At 36.5% G+C, this 20,809-nt stretch overlaps 2 protein-coding genes across 4 annotated transcripts in view; one reads left to right on the forward strand and one right to left on the reverse strand.

The window, feature by feature from the left end:
- The window catches only part of BORA (BORA aurora kinase A activator), a 29,140-nt gene extending 28,209 nt beyond the window's left edge, over positions 1-931 (forward strand). For both annotated transcript variants that reach the window (XM_045478728.1, XM_045478737.1), the window contains exon 12: positions 617-931. In XM_045478728.1, the coding sequence (XP_045334684.1) occupies positions 617-643 (27 nt within the window). In that variant the 3' untranslated portion in view covers positions 644-931. The remainder of the gene's footprint in view (positions 1-616) is intronic.
- Positions 932-4,064: 3,133 nt separating this feature from the next.
- DIS3 (DIS3 homolog, exosome endoribonuclease and 3'-5' exoribonuclease) overlaps positions 4,065-20,809 on the reverse strand; it is a 28,293-nt gene continuing 11,548 nt past the window's right edge. For both annotated transcript variants that reach the window (XM_045478763.1, XM_045478769.1), the window contains exons 7-21: positions 19,471-19,584; positions 19,207-19,344; positions 18,018-18,164; positions 17,538-17,654; positions 17,180-17,281; positions 15,961-16,025; positions 15,790-15,874; positions 14,284-14,411; positions 10,529-10,615; positions 8,363-8,519; positions 6,535-6,749; positions 6,254-6,422; positions 5,960-6,118; positions 5,165-5,287; positions 4,065-4,306 (exon numbers count right to left, since the gene is read on the reverse strand). In XM_045478763.1, coding sequence (XP_045334719.1) covers positions 4,223-4,306; positions 5,165-5,287; positions 5,960-6,118; positions 6,254-6,422; positions 6,535-6,749; positions 8,363-8,519; positions 10,529-10,615; positions 14,284-14,411; positions 15,790-15,874; positions 15,961-16,025; positions 17,180-17,281; positions 17,538-17,654; positions 18,018-18,164; positions 19,207-19,344; positions 19,471-19,584 — 1,890 coding nt within the window. In that variant the 3' untranslated portion in view covers positions 4,065-4,222. The remainder of the gene's footprint in view (positions 4,307-5,164; positions 5,288-5,959; positions 6,119-6,253; positions 6,423-6,534; positions 6,750-8,362; positions 8,520-10,528; positions 10,616-14,283; positions 14,412-15,789; positions 15,875-15,960; positions 16,026-17,179; positions 17,282-17,537; positions 17,655-18,017; positions 18,165-19,206; positions 19,345-19,470; positions 19,585-20,809) is intronic.

Raw genomic sequence — 20,809 nt, forward strand, 5'->3', positions numbered from 1 at the left:
ACGTTTCAAACTGAGACTACACATCAAAATAAGAACTCTCAAAGGTTAAGTGCTTTTTTCTTAAAAATCCAAGAGCCTTTGGAGACCAGGAATAACACATACCTTACCTACTAAGTATTTGTACAGAGATATACTTTTGATTAGGACATTTACTGAACTTTCTAGATAGGATGGTTATACTATATATATATATATATATATATATATATATATATATATATATGCATATTTGAATAAACATTAATTTTAGGCACTAATTGGGAGAATCTTTGATTTTTATATGCCAATTTATTAATGAACACAATACACTGAACACAACTCTCCAGTGAATATGAAGATTTAATGTGGAGGCCACCTTAATTTCTCTTTCGTCCATTTTGTCATGAGGTGGGATTGTAGTTGCCCATTTAAAAGTAAGCAAGCATTAGGATATAGGAAAAGTACTCTTTTTGTTGCAGAATATGGACTTCTAGAAAATCCTATCTTCACTTGTACCTTTAGTATTCATAAGGAAATCCTCATTCCAGTTTTAAAAAATATTCACATAATAGTTGCACGCTTGAATGGTCCTATCCAAGCAGCAAATAAGGTATTTTCTGTTTTTTCCCCCCAACAGGAAGACCGCATAACACAGAGGTGTTGAATGAGAACAGCAAATCCTCCCAAGGCAGCAGTCCATAGAATAACTTCTCAGAACCAAAGACCATCAGTGAATGGCTCCTCACATATTTTTTACGCACAGGATCAATAATGTGATCGTGATTGGGAAAAAGTTGCTTTAACAGGTTTAGCTTTTCTTCTTTCCCCCTTAATGTGAAAAATCAAGGGCTTAATTTAGTGACATGGGAACAACAGAAAAACTCCTGGAACTTTCAAGTCATTGAAGTACAAGTGTATTTTTTATTAATAAATATTTTTGTACTTACCTTGATTGATGTGTTTAACAATAAATTTGAGAGTAAGGACTTTGCCCCTATCCTACAGGGTCAGTGAACTGCTTATTAGTACACCTTACCAACAGCACTGAATTTGGCAGTAGTTGTGAGATCATGTAAAATTGTGAGGGTACTGTTTTACATAAAACAAATTTACATTTATAACCTTTGTGAAAGAAATAGATCTTAGATAAAAAGCAAACTTAATTGAAAAAATAGAAAGATGAAGGCTTCCAGACTTTTTTGTGCTTGATTTGTTAATTTCTGTGCAGAAATTCTTAGTTCCAGTGATAGCTGTTCCAGTTACTACTTTTGAAAACGTAAACACTAGAAAGGTCCAAATAGCATCTTAGTATCACACATTATTGGGGCACCTGGGTGGCTCGGTCGGTTGGGCTTCCCACTCTTGGTTTTGGCTCAGGTCACGATCTCAGGGTCATGGATTCGGGCTCCATGTTGGGCTCTGCTGACAGAGTAGAGCCTGCTTGGGAATCTCTCTCTCTGCCCCAACCGTGCACACATACACATGCGTTCTCTCTCCAAATAAACTTAAAAAAAAAATCATACATTAGTGGGGTAAATGTGGGAATGCCCAGAATATATCTCCATCCCTAGGGTTGGAACATTGTTTTCAGCTCAAATTTGGCTGGGGAGGAATAAATCAGTGGGGACTGGGTGACACAGTTCCTGTATGACTTTAGGCCTATAAAATTATGGTTGGGCAGACACAAAACTGATTTTTTAAAATCTTAAAGTTCACGTTGGGAGTAGAAGGGATGTATAAATTTTTTGGACACATTACCTCTGGAGAATGTATATTCGTATTTGCAAATCACCTTTTCAAAGTTATCTTATTCAAAAGATGGAGGAATAATTCATATGCAGCCCTAGGAAATAAGAACATACTATCATTGTGTCATTTTCTTTATTTTTTGCACCTTATTAAGTTTATTGCTAACCTGCAAAAAGACCCATTTCTTCCTGTGTACCTGATTTCTCTCCCCCAGCACACTAACCATTAAGTGGTTAGTCACTAGGTCCACTGCTCAAGACTCTACTATGAAATTGAGTCCTTAAGCACATGGGCTTTAGAATCAATATAAACTTAAATTTAACAACTACTGTGCAGTAGGAGGAATTCAGTTCCCTGGCTATGTTTTCTTAATAGCACAAGAAATAAGATAGTGATTATAGCTTGGGTTCAAATCCATCATCACTTACTACTTGATCTGGGACATAAAACCTTCATCTTCTCATCTATTAAATGGGGAAAGTGGTTTTACCTAACAGGGCTTTTTAAGTGTAATATTCCACATATGCTACTTCGCCTAGTAACTGGCACTAGAAGCATATTAGATTACCAAAGATGAAGCTTTAGGGTGAAAATTTGGATTCTGGTCATCTTAAACTACCCAATAAGGACTAATGCCTGAATTAGGTCTTCCTCATAAACGACACACAAGAAAACAAACTTGGAAAGCAGAAGGTTAGCCACTGCTTTGTTTAACCAAGAAGCCCCCATTTCCTTTTGTTGCAAGTAAACTACGGGCTGTTGGCAAAGGATTTTTAAATGGTGGGGCGGTGGAAATCAAAGGAGTAATATTTTGTGACACATGAAGTTTGTGATATTTAAATGCAAGGTTTTGTTTGAACACAGCCAGGCTTGTCTCCATACTGTCTGGAGCTGCTTTCGCAGTGCAATGGAAGAGTTGAGTACCGTGTTGTAACACAGACTGTCCAGCATCGTCCAACATGGCTGGGCCTTTACAGAAAATGGCTTATTGGCACCTGCTCTTGCGTGTTAACTTACTACTTGGACCCAAGACCACTCCAAGTTATTTTCTTTAAACTGGAACAATTTCTGCCTCAATGTTGGGATGTTTTCCTCAGTAACAGGAAACTAGAGTGCCTAAATTGTACACATTGTAAGTATTCCCACTGAGTATGCCTGCTGATATATCTGCCAGTCCTTTCTCTGGCATTGTACCACAAGCTACTTCAAGGCAGAGATAGTTTACCTGACGTGGTGATGAGCATGGTACATTGTAAGTACTTTAGAAATTGGATAAGCTAAGTAAAATCTTTTTTTTAAGGTGACTCTATCTCAAAATATTCTTTTTTTTTTTTTTTTAATCTTTATTTTTGAGAGAGAAAGAAGGACAATCTGAAGCAGGCTCCAGGCTCTGATCTGTCAGCACAGAGCCTGACGTGGGGTTTGAACTCACGAACTGTGAGATCATGACCTGAGCCAAAGCCGGACCGTTAACCGACTGAGCCACCCAGGCAGGCGCCCCATATCTCAAAATAATTCTTAAAAAATAATCATTACTAATCTTTGTGGTTAACAAGGCATACCAAACTAATATTTACTTCAATTGTTCCCTTTAATATGTCCTTAACACAATCCCCCCCTTTCCTACAGAACCTGATAACGTATGCAGTTTAAAAGCCATTAATGACCTACTTTTTATAAGAAACCTAATGTACATGTTTAACGTGCCCTCTCTATTCTCTGAGTCCCAATGCCTTACTTGGAGGGGTGGAGGGGAAAGTGTGAGCTCTAAGGTCAAGGATGGTGATCACACTTCTTGGTATAAAAAAAAAAACTTTTTCCAGTCAGATCCAAATATCCTACTTCTTGCCTTCCTACAACATCCAATTCCCAAAAACTCACAGCTGTTTAAGGACCACTAATAAAAATACCGGAAACTTTCAACAGTAAGGGAACACTTAAAATAAATGAGGTAAATTAAAGATGGCAAAGGACTAAATTCCTTGACAAATCTTGACTTCATTGTCTTGCAATCTAATAACTGCCACACCAAACACGGACAGCTTTCAAGATTTAGAAAGAACAGATTGTTCCTGACTTCTCAAATGTTCTACCCTCCTCCATAGGAAAATGATAGTTTTTTTCTATCAATATTAAATAATCAAATTACTTATTAAAATTAATCTGTTCTTTAGCAAGCAGACGAATGCTCTATTTAAATGATATTTACAGATCCTTGAAGTTGCTATCCTGTCACTATTTACGTGATGGATATTCAATTGAATTTTTATGCATAAATAGTTCTGTTCAATTCAGAAATGAAGTAGTATGATGGGACAGACACAGTCAACAAACAGTTCAATAAAAATGCAAATTTTTAAAACCATTAAAATGTACTTAAGAGTAACAAACTGTATCACACACTTCTTAGGTTTAAAAGTGTTCACTCAAGGTTTCTTTTTTTGTTTTTTTGTTTTAAGGAAACCAGTGTTTGAAGTTTTTTTGTTGACTGTAGCTATTTCTCACGTTTCTTCTTCTTTCTCTCTGGTTCATTAATGTCCATGTTTGGAGTATCAACCGGAATGCTTATTCCTGGGATCTAAAGTAATGCAAACAGGGAAAAAAAGGTCAGTAAAAGCATTAAATAAGAATAAATCTCATTCTCATCTTCCCCTTCCCCACTGACAATTTCAAATTTAAAAGGATGTAGGGGTAGAGAGGGAGAAGAAAGTAAAGGTTTTCCATACAAAGTATACATATTTCACACACAAATAGTGGCTTAAAATGTAAAAGGTAGACAGTCTCTGGATGGCAAGCTGTCAGTGACACTGTCACTATCATTTGTAAAGTATGGTTGAACTTGAACACTTCCAGTTTACCCTAGCTAGGCCCCTGTAACACTCAGCATCAGAGGCCTTAGGTGTGTTGGGACAGAACAAGGTTAAGAACCAGTATCTTAGGGGGAAACATACTTAATCTTCAAAAGTTCAGATTTCAAAACCAATTAAAGTGAAAAGGGACCAGGCAGGATATCTCAGAGATGTCTCAGCATCTGATACTGAGGACCTTTTCCAAAGAATCCCCAATATCTGGGATCCCACAGCTTAGGAAAATCAGTCGGAAAATAGATTTGCTATGCAAATATCTGGCCTCTACACTATTTATAAGATCCTCTTTATTATTTATTTTTGAGAGAGTGAGAGAAGCAGAAAGAGAGGGAGAGAGAGAATCCCAAGCTGGCTCCATGCTCAGTGCAGAGCCCTATGCAGAGCTCGATGCCACCTCCATGAGTTCACGACCTGAGTTGATATCAAGAGTTGGAGGCTCAACCAACTGAGCCACCCAGGCTCCCCAATTCTCTATTCTTGAACAGAAATAACTTATGACCACACTCCTGTCTTTCACACAATATGTGCTATATCCCATCACAACACGGACAGTTTAAGTTTGGTCTTACCTGTGGTTCTACCAGGGACATTCGGATTTTCTGATGCTGAAGATTAGATGAGTCTAACATGATTTTCACTTTAACTTTATCAAAAATATGGAACACTGTATCCTCTATTTTAAGTGAAGGAATCTAAACAAAACACATTTTACTGCTTTTTAAACTGCTTTCACACACTTGAGGTTTGTTCTAGTTCTTTATCTTTCACATTGATTTAAAAGTTTACATTAAATAATTACTTCCATATTTAATAAGCATCTAGGTGTTCAATATAACAAAAACCACCAATCTAGTAGCTTCACATATACATGGCCTATTTATGTGCATACTACCCATTTTCAGGAAAATGGTCCCACTGTATACATTCATTCATCTCAGGATTCTCACCCCATTCATCAGCAAATTGTTGGTCTACTAGAAGAAAAGGTACTGTGGGCAAGGTCTGCTGTTTCGTAGTTCTATTAAGGTTAGGGAAGTAGGGAGTGTGTCAGATAAGAGATGCTGGAAAGAGGTTTAAAAAATTCCTCCAGGCTATAAGCAATCATTTATTCCATTAATGCATCTGTCTGCCTAGTGCAAAGCATAATTCAAGTTTTCCTTGGAGGGGGAAACTACACAACGTAAAATCAAGGACAACACTTGTATGTGAGAAGATATACTGCGGTGGGAAATTATGAACAGAACAGACTTAGTTGGCACAAGTAACTGTAGCATACAAAGCATAATTTTATCCTTTTTAGGTACCATTAAAAAAAGTGCCCCCTCCAGAAAAAAAACAAAACAAGAACATTAGAAATACTATACCTCATCATCATAAATAAGCCTTGGCTTTGGTTTCTCCTTTTCTTCAAAAAAGACTGTACCTTCTAAACCATACTTTGGAATTAACACCACAATAGCATTCTTCCTTACAAATAGAATATAGGCCTCTTCACTTACTATTCCTTTACTTTTGAAGAACAACTGTAAAATAACATATAACATTATTAAGGATTATCTTAAAGTATTTTTTTTGGAAATTAACAAAAAGCATTCTGAAATTAAATTAAAGGTGAACAAAACCTCATCTCTCCAATATTACTGACAGAGGGCAAATACCTGAGTATGAAAAGCTACTGATGCACGTTGGGCATACTGAGCCATTTTGTGCCTGAAATTAAGATTTTTACATAAATCTGCAAGCTTGTGTTTGTCTGTCAACTCTGGGTAAGTACAGTCAGCCCCAATAGCCACAGCCAACAACCGATGAACGATGATATCTGCATATCTGGACACATGAAGGAGAAAGAAAAAATCATACTATGTTAGCATTAAAGCATCTTTTCACAATTGAAAATCAACTATTCTCTAGCTCCTATAATTTTATAAGAAAAAAGTACCTTCTGATGGGTGAAGTAAAATGTGTATAGATAGGGGATGCTAAGCCATAGTGATGAAAATCATTATCCATTCCAGAGCAGAAGTACACAGCCTGCATCATACAGCGAGTGGCTAATATCCTTAAGAGAGTGTTCAGATACGGGAAGGTAGGAGAATCAGCCCGGTCCAAAGAGTCAGCCAAGGACTTGGCTGTATCAGTTTTAATTTCCAAATTCTAAGAGCAATGAAGGGGAAAGAGCATCATATTAAACATTTTAAAATCAGTACCATCATGTCTTCAAAACACAAATTATATTGAATAAATATGGTGGTCTTGACCAGATGGTATTTATACCTTTTTTCCTTAACCTAAGAGAACTACAAATAATTTATAAAAAGTAATGATTATTTTGTGTAACATCAAAGCTGAAATTTTCTGAATGCATTTAAAGGTACTAAGTATCAACCTCCTGCAGAAGTTTCAAAGGGGAAATGGACGGTGGTAGCAGTAGCTCTGTTTCTCCAAGTCCAATTGGTGCCTGCCTATTCTTTGTTGCAATAGGAAAAAAAAAAAATCAAAGCAGATCTGGATCCTTGTCAGCATGTCTGGATTTCCCCTGCAGGTATTTATTTTCCTTCCATTCAAAGTAGAAGTAAAGGCCAGAAGCAAATTAAAACTTTATTGGTCACTAAAGCCCAATCTGCTGATACATCAAAGTAACTGCTTTGTTCTACTGTGGGAGAGGAGGCAAAAATACTTAAATCCTCCTTCCTCTACCCAGATCTTAGGAAGAAATAAGACAGTAAGAGAAAATTCCCCAATTTGCAGTGCAAGCCTTACGGCAGAGAAGCTGATTCTATTCTTATGGAGATGATAGGAGTAGTAGGCCCACCAGAAAGATTTGAAAAATCAGAAACCAACACCATTCCATTAGAATAATACCCCGAGGCCCAATACTACTTCCAGCTCTATTCTGGGCAGGAAAGGTTGGACTTGAATAAGTGATCCAAAGAAAACCAATGTAAGCCGTAGTCCCCTCAAGGGTAAGGGTAATTATGCCTAAATGAAAGTCCACTAACCAAAGCTATGTGGTGGAGGATACAATACCCTTTCTAGATATTTCCATTTCCCTAATGTATGCAGTAAATGGACTTACTTCTTAGAGACATGATATAAAAAGGGCTTAACTGAGTTGAAGAGGGAAAAAATTATTTCTAAGTCTCTAAAGTTAGGCAGTTCAGAGGAGGCATGAAATAACACAGGCATAAAGAACATGTAAAAAGGCAAAAAAATATGGAAGAGCTTCATATGTTCAGAATATTGCAAATAACTTAGTCTGGAACTTATGGCTGTAGCATAGGGTGCTCTTTAAGGACATTAAAGAATTTTATTACGCAAATGATTTCAGTATGGGAAGAGACGACTACACCCAAGTTAGGTAAAAGTTTTTTTTTAAATCAAAGATACTCCTGTCAGGGGCGCCTGGGTGGCTCAGTCGGTTGAGCGCCAACTTCGGCTCAGGTCACGATCTCGCGGTCCGTGAGTTCGAGCCCCGCATCGGGCCCCTGTGCTGACAGCTCAAGAGCCCGGAGCCTGTTTCAGATTCTGTGTCTCCCTCTCTCTGACCCTCCCCCGTTCATGCTCCATCTCTCTCTGTCTCAAAAATAAATAAACGTTAAAAATTTTTTTAAAAAAACAAAAAAAAAAAACAAAAACAAAGATACTCCTGTCATATTTTTGTATCAAAAAACAACGCAACTTTCCTGTAGATGCAAATACAGATAATATAGTACAACAGATAGATCACAACACAAATACAGATGACTTTGCAAACTATGTGACCTTACCTTGGATTTAGCTGCCTTAACAAGAATTTCATAATTTGATGGAGGAGGAGCAGGATGTTTTCGAAGCAGGGCATGTTCTGAAAATTCTTCGTGAATTTTTTTTGCAACAGAGATATTGGCAAGTAACATAAATTCTTCCACCATGGAATTTGTTTCTCTGCCAACGGAAAAATCATTAAATAAGGATATCACATTTATTCCCAGGTTATCTTCTCTATCAGGGAGACAATAGACATACTTCCTATGTAAACATTCATAGTGTGTGCACATGCTTGTTTTTAATAACTTCTGACTCTCATTTTTCAGCTGTGGTGTTAACAATCTCTTACTATGCATCTACTACATGAGTAAATCTCATGTGAGAGACTTTAAAACTGCATTTAAAAAATAAAAGCTTTACAGGGAACCTGAGTGGCTCAGTCGGTGAAGCATCTTACCCTTGATTTTGGCTCAGGTCATGATATCACGGGTTCGGAGATGGAGCCCCGCATCGGGCTTGTGCGGAGTCTACTTAGGGTTCTCTCTCTCCCTCTCAGTCCCTTCACTGCTCTCATTCTCTCTCTCTCAAAAATAAATAAACTTCAAAATAAATGAATAAAGCTTACTAACTCTAGTAATATATAAAATCTAAACTGTACTGAACATTTCACCTTCTTTTACTAAGTCTGAAGAGATTTTTAACTATAAATGCATTTAAAAAGTTTACTAAGAAGAATTAAAAGCTATTTAGATCAGATCAATTTGGGCTTAAAAAATTAAAATTTTCACCAATAAATCACAAAAATGAAGAAATTATATTTACATTAGCCATTCTGGGTATTTATTACAGGCCAGACATTGCACTATGTTGTAAGATATCTATCTATATCCACACACACACACACACACACACACACACACACACACACACACACACATATTAGTCCTGTTTTGCAGATGACAAACTAAGGATGTGTAGCATTAATCTCTTGCTCAAAGTCGGAGTTAGTAGTAACAAGACCCAAGCCCACATAATCTGACTTCAAAACTCTTAACCAATTTCCTAGTCCTCTCACTCTATATCGTTAGTCCATGTCTATTTACAACTTAGGTTAGTAAATTATCTGTGTTCTGTTTACACTGTGTTTTCTTTCTCCCAAGTCACTAACATGCATTATGTTAATCTTTCATTCATGTTTCCATTTTTAACAACATCCTAGAACTTCTTGACTAGATTCCTTTTACTTTTTAAATATTAGGAAGGCCTCTAATCATACCTTTAAAACTACAATCTGTTAGAAATTTGTTTTTTCTTCTTGGTAAGAAGAAATGGATGATGTTCTACTTTGGCAAAGTTAGATTCAACATTTTCCTCAAAAAAACCCTCTTAGTAATAGGCTTACTATTCATATTAACATTACTTATATTTGACCAATAGTTCACCCAAAAGTATTTTTTAATCGTAGCTCTAATTTTATAATTTTATAAAGCACAAAATGAGCATGTACTCAAATATCTGGTCCTAAGAAACCTGAGTGCATGCTCATTTTTAATCCTTGTTTATCTAATGGAAAAAAGTGTAAGTATACATTTAATGTCAGAATTACCTGGTAAGAGGCATGGAAAAGAGGCCTAACTCTGATTTAACCAAAAACAGCCTTTCTTCCTAAATCAATACAACAGTAACAACAATAACATGGGTATTCTTAACACCCTGTGAGATAGGTACCATTCAATCCCACTTTACCAACAAACAGAGGTATAGAAATGTTAAGTAACTTGTCTGGAGCCATTGGAGAAAGTGAGATCCAAACACAGATAGTCTGGCTTCAAAGCACATGATCTTGACCACTATTCTCTTCTACATTAAATATTAAATTACTAGGGCAATCTTTTACTTACCACAACTATTACTAGTCAAGTTCTATTATCAAGTTGAATCAAGACCAATTCAAGTTGAAAATTTTTCTATTATAATAATACTTCTCAATTTTACATAAGATAGACTAAAAAGCAAAATGATACTTACTTTTCTCTATATATCACAAGTGAAAAAACTACAGAAATCACAGCCCTACTAGAAATAGGTATTTTGGGTATAAATGTTTTGCTTATTATTACATATACTAGATATTACATTTAAGATAAGATAAAAATCTTATCTAATGCCCATTAAAAGTTACATACCTAAGTTCCTTGGTCTGCAGATCTATAGGATCATGAGTTTCACTGTCCATGTGGAATCGAACTTCTGGAGAAGAAAGTGTCAAAGCCCTAAATAAAAATCAAAGAGGTAAATTAGTCAAGTGAGCCAATAACAGACATAATTCCAGAAGTGATGCTTTTAAAATAGAAAATGATTATAACAAAAGCATTAACAGTTTTCCTTCTGAAGGCTTTAAGGTCAACCTGCTAAGTTTTATGTTCTATTTTTATAGAAAGCTTTGTATCTTACAGATCTAAAATGTATTTAAAAAGAGAACAATAGTGAGGCGCCTGGGGGATCAGTCAGTTAAGTGTTCGACTCTTGATTTCAGCTCAGGTCATGATCTCATGGTTGTGGGATTGAGCCACACGTCAGGCTCTGTGCTGACAACACAAAACATGCTTGGGATTCTCTCTCTCCCTCTCTTTCTACCCCTCCCCTGCTCATGCACATTTTCTCTCATTCTCTCAAAATACATAAATAAACATTTTTAAAAACTTAAAAAAAAAAAAAAAAAAAAGGACAATAGCAACACAATAAGAGTCCTGGTGCTTCTGAGAATCTAAGTATGTTCTGTACCCAAACTATGGGCTTTTATTGAGCTACAGGAGTCTATAATCACTTTTACAAATGAAGATAACAGGTAGGGTTTTATTTACTACTGAAAATAATGTATTGGGGAAAGGGATGACAGAGAGAGGCAAAAGAGAAGCTGCCATGTGTAGATGAGTACTATCAGAAGACCCACAGTTCAAAAGTACCTCCACGTTCACTCAGCCAACATAGAGGGGACTGATAAACTACTACCCTGATATGCTACACACACTGACAGCTACTGATCTGGAATGCTACATGTCAGACAACACCCTATGTTAAGTGCTTTCTGTGCATGGTTCACTTAATGATTTAGCAAGTTCTCCTGTGAAAAAGTAAATTCCAACAAGGAAAATCTTATGTTTCTTCATACCTTGATGCTATTTTCATCAGCTCCAAACCAACTTAAAGAATTTTAATGAAGGGGCGCCTGGGTGGCTCAGTTGGTTGAGCGTCCGACTTTGGCTTAGGTCATGATCTTGCAGTTCGTGAGTTTGAGCCCCGTGTCGGGCTCTGTGCTGACAGCTCAGAGCCTGGAGCCTGCTTTGGATTCTGTGTCTCCCTCTCTCTCTGTCTCTTCTCTGCTCATGCTCTGTCTCTCAAAAATGAATAAACGTGAAAAAAAATTTTTTTTAAAGAATTTTAATGAAGCTGGGTAACCCTAAACAATCATGGAAAAGGGGGAAATGTAAAGGAAAAAAAGATGAAATGGTGCAAGCTAATTCTTCACCTTTTCCCTCAATTCTTCAGCTTTATTAGAAGAACAAGCAAAGGAATACTAGAGAGAGAATCTTGATCAATTTTCCTTTCTTGCTACGCAGTCTTTACAACAAGATTCTACACTACGTTTAGTCTGTGTTTAATACATCTGGCCTAAAAAGCAATTCTAAGACTGAGAAGATTCAATGATGTGTTTTTACCAGGAAATGACTGTCTAGTTATAAAATTAAGTAGACTGTTTTTGACATTAAAAATTATCTTTCCTGTCCTAATTAAGAGAAGCTATGTTACAAGTACAAATTTCTCTCCCTTACTTTAAAACCACCAAAATGAATATAGTTTCAATTTGCATTTTATTCATTTTGCTTTTAAAACAAACTTTTTAAAAATTTTAAACATTTATTCATTTTTGAGAGAGAGAGAGACAGGGCATGAGCAGGGGAGGGGCAGAGAGAGGGAGACACAGTATCTGAAACAGGCTCCAAGCTCTGTCAGCACAGAGCCCAATGTGGGGCTCGACCCCACGAACTGTGAGATCATGACCTGAGCTGAAGTCAGACGCTTAACTGACTTAGCCACCCAAATGCCCCTAAAACTTTCTAGAAGTTATCTTTACACACTCTCTTCTGATGTCTGGCATACTAAAAACCTTCAATGAACAAACACTTGCTGGAAAATGTGTGGTGTCCTTTTTAGTTTCTTTGGGTTTCACTGCATCCAAATTATCCTTACACAGTTTTAAGTTTTCTATTTAGGATTATACGAAATATTCCCAGAAAACTCACCTGTGTGAAGAGACAGGGATGGCTCGGTGCAACTACCTAGAGAACAACACTGTCCAATGGAACTTTCGGTAGGGATTTAAATGTTCTCTATTCACATTCTCCATTATGGTAGACTAGCCATAAGTGACTAGTGAAATGTGGCTACTGTGACTCAGAAACTAAATTCTTAATTTCCGTTAGTTGTAATGGATTTTAATTTAAATAGGCACATCTCATGACACAGCACAGAACAGTTTGTGCTCCCTAACAAAAGCACTTTGAGTAGCCGCTTGTAACCCTACCCTGATGGGCATTGGGCATGGTTACCCACAGACCAACATCTGGAAGCCAGCTGTACTTGCTTCACTCTGACGGTTGATGATGTCTTTTGTTATTCTTTTTGATGTTTATTTGTGAAAGAGAGAGAGACACACAGTGTGAGCAGGCGAGGGGCAGAGAGAGGGAGACACAGAATCTGAAGCAGGCTCCAGGCTCGGAGCTGTCCGCACAGAGCCCGATGCAGAGCTCGAACTCACGAACTGCAAGATCATGACCTGAGCTGAAGTCAGAGGCTTAACTGACTAAGCCACCCAGGCGCCCCAAGGATGTCTTTTAGAAATCAAATTTCTTTTACCTACTTTATCTCAACACGTTTGGGTACTTGGATACTACTTATCTCACACTGTTGCAGTTAGGCAAATCCAATGATATAACAGCTAAGAGACACATACCTGCCACTAGCTATCAAATCTTTGGGAAGACTGCTTCTATGTAACTTTTAATCATTTAAAAAATGAAGGTATTGGATTAAATAATCTCTAAAATCACTTCAAACTCTAAAGTGCAATAAGTTCATCCACATTTATTTAAGCATCTGAAAACCAGTGTTCAATATGGAAACTCATTTCTAACTAAAATTAGAAACAATCTGCAGAACAGTCTTAAGGAGCTCTTGCCTCTCTAGAATCTCTTCCAGATCTTTAGCTCAAATATACCAGGTCTTTCTTTTTTTTTAATGTTTATTTTTGAGAGAGAGACAGAGCATGAACAGGGGGGAGGGGCAGAGAGCATGAGACACAGAATCTGAAGCAGGCTCCAGGCTCTGAGTTGTCAGCACAGAGCCTGACGCGGGGCTCAAACCCACAAATTGTGAGATCATGACCAAAGCCAAAGTCAGAAGCTTAACCAACTGAGCCACCCAGGCGCCCCTCACATATATCAGTTTTTAGCACAATAAAGTACAAAGACAGAACTACTAAACAAACATCAGTTCAGAATCAAGCCAAGTTGCAAACCTAAAAGGTAGCCAAAAGAAAAAGAAATGTCTCTACTTAAGAGTTTCTATTCAGCTCATTAAATAAATCATCATTATCTGTGACAAAACACTTTAAAAAGTTCACAAGTTATCTTATTACCAGAACAAAGATACTTTTTTTTTTTTTTTTTTTTTGACTGAGAGAGAGTACGATCGGGGAGGGGCAGAGAGAGAGGAGAACAGAGGATCCTAAACAGGCTCTGCACTGACAGCATCAAGCCCAATGTGGGGCTTGAACCCATAAACCGTGAGATCATGACCCGAGCCGAAGTTGGATATTCAACCGACTGAACCACCCAGGTGCCCCTAAATTAAGATACTTCTTAATATTTTTGAAATGTACCCTTTTTCAATTCTTCTTTTTTTCAAAATTTTAGCGAGTTTATTTAGTCCACGGAGACTAGTGGTAATATCATCATTCATGGCTGTGGAATCAATCCTCATCTGAGCTTCAGCATACGTAAGAGAAGCCTAAAAAAGAAATCAGATGTTACTATAACTCTTATAAAAACCAGTTTACTATATTTTCATACTTCCACTATATACTTATAGCTAGATTCCTAGCTATACTATTTATACTCCACACCTATAACCTCTGGCTCATTATTTTGTATCTGATGCAACACACAACATAAGCAAACTCATGTTAAAACAAAACAGTAGTATTCATTGGTAAATAAATTGCTTAAACTTTAATTACTTTCATAGTTCAGTTAACGTATAAATACTTAGGTAATGCTTAAATAAAATAAAAAGGGAAGTTATATTATTCTCGGACAATGACTGTAAGGTGAAATCCTTTCCAGATGATCACTGCTTCCTTACTCAATGGCAAATAATTAAGAAACTATAATAATGTAGACATGTTTTACAGAAAATCTATGAAATACCCCATAGTAAGTATCTAAAAATAAGACCAATCGTAGGAAAAAAGATTTCAAGTAAGTTCTAATTATAATCTGAACACATAAATAGTGCTTCTGTTCCTATTTCACATCTCATCGAAAACTACTATTTTTTAGCTTATTTAAAACTAAAAATAAAAATAAAAGCACCTTCGCAAGTAAAAATCAGGAATAGCATCAGAGAGCTGGATGATACCAGCCAGGTCAGATTCTGGGGAGAGGCAACTTACCTACTAGGAATTAGGAGTTCCCCTTCTAAAAATGTTTTCTGTTTATATTCACTAAATTTTATTTTTCATACGATTTTGTTACACTGACAAGTCTGGGAGAAAAATAAACTCATCCTTTTAAAAAATACAAACTGAGGAAGGCTTCAATCATTCACACGTGGCTGTCAGCCCAACATTGCTTTCTTTTCCAACCACTAGTTCATCCAGAACTGCTGAAGGCAATAGTTGATGGCAAACCTCAGGCGAAGATTCAGGGCAAAGGGAGAAGAGAAGGGAATCTGGGTAGATTGCCAATAAAGGGAAGGATGAGAAAGTTAGCCTGGCTCCCTTTTGTCTGACCTGAGCTCTTAGGCTAGTTCTGCTGAAATCCAACCATAATTCCTAACATCATTTCTATGAAAAAATGTGAGTAAAAGAAGACGGTGTACATGCCAACTTTGAAAATACTGAGGGTTATAAGTTGGAACCATTTCAAATGGTAGTGTTCCTGAGTTGACGCAAAAAGTCGTCTATTTAGTCTTCTCAAGTATCCAGACTTTGCAAGTTTCTGAATACAAAATAACTGCAGCAAGAATTAAGCAGAAAACTGGAAAAAATTAGATTTTGCTGCAGCACTGGGGGAAAAATTTGTTAAAACCCGACTTTTCCAAAACCATCTAGAATACTGTGAAAAGTACCCAAGATTTTAAACGTTAAACTAACCATGAAACTAACCTTTGAATTAATGGCACTTTTGGTAAACCTCACTTTTAAGATTTCAGCATTGTGATTCATTTCCCAAATACATGAAAATGCCAACCTACAGGGAAAGTAGACAGTGTTGGTTAATGGGAATCAGTCAAAGTAGTAAGTATTATGTTCTTATGAAAAAACATGCATAAATACCTGTCAACGTTACATCTTAAGGAACACAAGTTAGAGCTAAGCAACTCTGGAACCATGTCAATCCTCTGGAACAGAAAATAAAAAGAGTGGCAGACTACTTAGCTATAGCCATACATGTATTTGAGGTTTTATTCTCAAATAGCATTAATTTAACAAGGGGGAAAAGTCTTTGTGCATAAAACTGAGAAAATATGAAATAAGTCTAACTCTAGAAAAAGTATTTCCACACAACTGTTATAAATGGGAAGCAATAAAAGGAAATTGGACTTCATGTCAGTGGATGTAAGTAGAAGTCCTCTCCACAGCCACCGAGCTGTCCTCCGAGCTTGCAATCTCTGCTCTGTACAGCAAGTTTGTACTAGGTAACAGACACAAGCCTTAACAGCTCTAGGACTGGACCTTTCTCCTCCAATGCCCAACTCAAACCACATGGTGTTTCATGGTGCCACAAAATTTTTATGAAAAAAAGTCACATGGAAGAACCTTGACAATGAATTTGTAATAGACTAAGCTTAACTTTCTTTTCTATTTTCACAATTTTTCTCTGTAGGTTATGGAAGATTACTTTAAAAAGAAGAACTGGCAAATTATGACAAAATAGACTCATGACTTAACTTTAAAAGCAACAGAAAATACCTTCATTACCCACAGCTAACAAGTTCTATGTTACATAACAACTTATATTCACTAAATCTACTTGTTATTTGGGCCACTCAATAACAAATCACATTGCAGTATCTTCACTGATTTAAAGTCACCTTTTTCTATGTATGCCTTTTAGCTAATTCACGTATTATTCCAGACTGTTAAGAATTCAGAAGTGCCTGTAGTTTTTACAGACTAACAATGCACAACTCACATAATAGTTATTCATCATATTTCACTAAATACTGAGGCTGGATACACCCTTCTCAGGAAATACCTCAGATGATTTACTATTAAAAATAAAACAGGGGCACTTGGGTGCCTGAGTCGGTTTAGCATCTGACTTTGGCTCAGGTCATGATCTCGTAGTTTGTGAGCTCGAGCTCCACATCGGGCTCTCTGCTGTCAGCACAGAGCCCGCTTCAGATCCTCTGTCTCGCTCTCTCTCTCAGACTCTCCCCCACTCACTCTCTCTCAAAAATAAACATAAAAATATAAATAAAAAAAAATAAAACAGATGATGAAAAAGTTACAAGCATGTGTCAAAATTCCATTTTAAATTTAACTCATTTACCTTTTCACAAAGATACACTGTTGTTCCCCTTCTGGCTGACTCTTGATCCAAAGCATTTCCTGGCCTAATAAAATGGCTAACATCTGCAATATGAACACCAACCTTAAAAAGATAAAAATAAAAGGATGTCTACAGGTTTAATTGGATAAATGTACTAATGGAATTCAAATGAAAAGAAATAGAGCAAAACTGACAAAGCACAGTCACGTTTACCATTTCAACTTTGACACATGCCCGTTAGTCACTGCAGCTATAACTGACTAGGCATGAATAATTCACAAATTCTACAATGGGTCAAAAGAAAATGAACTCAAAAACAGAACTATGTATTTGGATAAGAGCATCACTAGAAGAATACCTCCAAATTTCCATTTTCAAGTTCTCTACAATGCAGAGCATCATCTATATCAGTACATCCCGGTGGGTCCACACTACAAACACACAGATGTCTTAGGTCTTCTCGGTTTTTCATGTCCTAGAAGATGCCACATTATTAAGAAATAAAAAACTATTTTGATAGTACAAATCAAACAGCTCTTACAAAATCAACAATCTCTATACATGTTAAAAGAAACTTTGTTAAAAATAACCACACATTATGATCTGTAACATATGGTTTCTTCACCTTTGAACAATTTAACATAAGCTAGTGTTGGTTTCCCAGAAAAACATTATCTTTGAATAAAACAAATGATTTTTTTGATACCTAAGAGTTCTATATCTAACTAAATGCAAGCGAGTAAGGGACTATGGTTTCTATGTATTTAAAAACACATACAGAAATCAAATTAGCCCAGACAGAGTAATTTCTAAAGTCATTACATTCTTTTCAACTTACCTTTTCAGTAATGCTCCAGGGCATCTTTGGTAGAAAGCTAAGAACAGCCTGGGAAAAAGGCTGATGGGGAACGTCATGCTCAAGCAACAGAACTTCTGTTTCAGTCTCTTTATCTCCAACTTCACCTAAGTTTTTTACAAAGTGTCCCTAAGGCCAAAAAGTATTATTAAAAAGGTGAATTTAACAGCTTTTTCTTTGGTCATTTATGTTTTATTATTACATTAAATTCTTGGAGCATTTATATATTACCTTAGAATTTCTAAATGTTCCCAACGCTTTTTCATTTTTTTTAATGTTCATTTTTGAGAGAAAGAGAGAACGTGTGTACGATGGGGAAGGGACAGAGAAGCGGGGGGGGGGGGGGGTTGGGGGGAACAGAGGATCTGAAGTGGGCTCTGTGCTGACAGCAGAGAGCCCAATGCAGAGCTCAAACTCACAAACCATGAGATCATGACCTGAGCCGAAGCTGAAGTCGGATGCTTAACCAACTGAGCCACCCAGGTGTCCCCCAATGCTTTTTAAATTTTTTTTTTTTAATGTTTATTTATTTTTGAGAGAGAGCATGAACGGGGGAGGGGCAGAGAGAGAGAGAGAGAGAAAGAGAGAGAGAGAGAGAGAGAGAGAGAGAGAGAGAGAATATGAAGCAGGCTCCAGGCTCTGAGCTGCCAGCACAGAGCCTGATGCGGGGCTTGAACCCACAGACCGCAAGATCATGACCTGAACCAAAATCGGTCACTAACCAACTGAAGCATCCAGGCGCGCCCCCCCACCCCCCAATGCTTTTTAAGAATGAGTCTATAAATCTGAAATGATTTAGGATGGAGACTTCCCGAGGGCCCAATTTTTATACAGCAAAGTGTCTATTTGTTTCCAATGATCTTTAAAGTTTAAAACGTACTTCGAATACAGTAGCTTCAAAATTTATTAGAATCTACTAAGGTTTCAAACACCATTATCAAAAGCTATTTGTTAGGAAATTTGAGTAAAAACAATCAAATGATTTACATTACAATTTCATGACATTAATTTTCAAACAGGCTATACCACTTATTAGGTAACTTTGTGGCATATTCCTACATTCCAGTATGAATTTTATTACAAAAGCAGATTCTACTTTAACTAAAAGAAGCAATTTTATATCCAATTCTTAATTTAATATTCTAAGATAAAATAAATCATTCAAGCTTACGTTTGGATATCTGGAATTTCTGGGCCAACCATCAATAGCAACAATAATTCTCCTTCCTTCTAATGTAGAAGCCTGTCTGGTTTCTATTCGAATTCTAGGGATTCTCTTATCAGCAGGGGTAAACAGATGTCTTCTTGACTAAAGAAAATCAGGACAGTAGATTTTACATACAGACATACAAATTTGAGGATAAGGGCATGGGGAGGCTTCTAAGTTCTTTTAATGGGTATTACTTTTAATTACATTAACATACTCTTTACTCACCTCTTTAATATCAGACTTGGAAAGCATGCCACAATATGGTCTCCAATTTCTTTTTATTATTCCTACAACTCTACCTGTAGGCTTTAACATTTTTTCATTTACAGCAGTCTTAAGCTGAGATTTAAAAATAAAAATATTCAAGTTATTTTCCTCCAAGTATAATGAGACAATTTCTCTTCAAAATCAGAATATGAATATGAATATTAATACTTTCAGGCAGTAAATTATGACATAGAGCTACAGAATCTTGATGCCTCAAAATTCTGAGAACATGCCAAACCAAACCATGGAAATAGTTCCATAATAATAAAGCACTATAAAAACAATCAAAAAACAAAGAAAAAATATAAATATAACTGAATACGTTAGAACTCAACTCTTACGTTTATAGACACACACATACACATACACACACACACACACATATATTTATAGGATCCATGTCCAGCATGGAGCCCAATGCAGGGCTTGAACTTACGACCCTTAGATCAAGACCTGAGCTGAGATCAAGAGTCAGATGCATAACCACCTGAGCCACCCAGCAGGCACCCCTCAACTCTTCAGTTTTAATACGAGGATTTACTGACATACACACACACGCACGCACGCACACACACACACACACAGGGACTAGGATTTTAGTAGCAGTTTGCACTAAATAACTACGTGGCAACTATTAATTCATTACAAAGAGATATACCTTTAGAGGTTCTTCCTTATCTAAAATAAAAACCTAAATAAAAAGTATTTTTTAGAAATAGTTGAGGGATTTTACGGTATTTCAACTTCAACGCTTTCCTATGGCCTGGACTCTGCAAGGATGTTAACAGCAAAACTCTAGAACACTGAAAATAATTCATAGAAAAAAGAACTACTAACATGTGAATTTCAACTATTTGTGTTATTATAATTCTAAAATACAGAAATAAATGAGTCCTATCAGGTAGACTTTAGATCATGAGAAATGAGTGAAAGCATTCTCTTCACAGTAAATATGGTAACAGAGAAGGAATTAAAAGACCTTTATGTGAGGGCCTATAGGTACATCTATTATGATGATGGGATTTTAATATTACTTAAAAGCAATTCAGAAAATTTCAAATTTGTATTTACTTAAACCTCACTAATTCAGACAGATCATGTAACTGAATGGCAAAATTAAAGTTTCATAAGCAAGTTACAGTCGTTTTGCATTTAAACCCATTTATTTGAGCAAACTAAGATATTAATTGAAAAGAAAACTATTTAAATACTTAACAGGGAAAATAATCAACTATGTGTATAAAACGTATTAAACGCACAGAACTATAATCTTAATCAGTAAATCTGAAAGCAGTGA

Source organism: Leopardus geoffroyi, chromosome A1 (genome assembly GCF_018350155.1).
Source record: "Leopardus geoffroyi isolate Oge1 chromosome A1, O.geoffroyi_Oge1_pat1.0, whole genome shotgun sequence".
NCBI classification, from domain to species: domain Eukaryota; kingdom Metazoa; phylum Chordata; class Mammalia; order Carnivora; family Felidae; genus Leopardus; species Leopardus geoffroyi.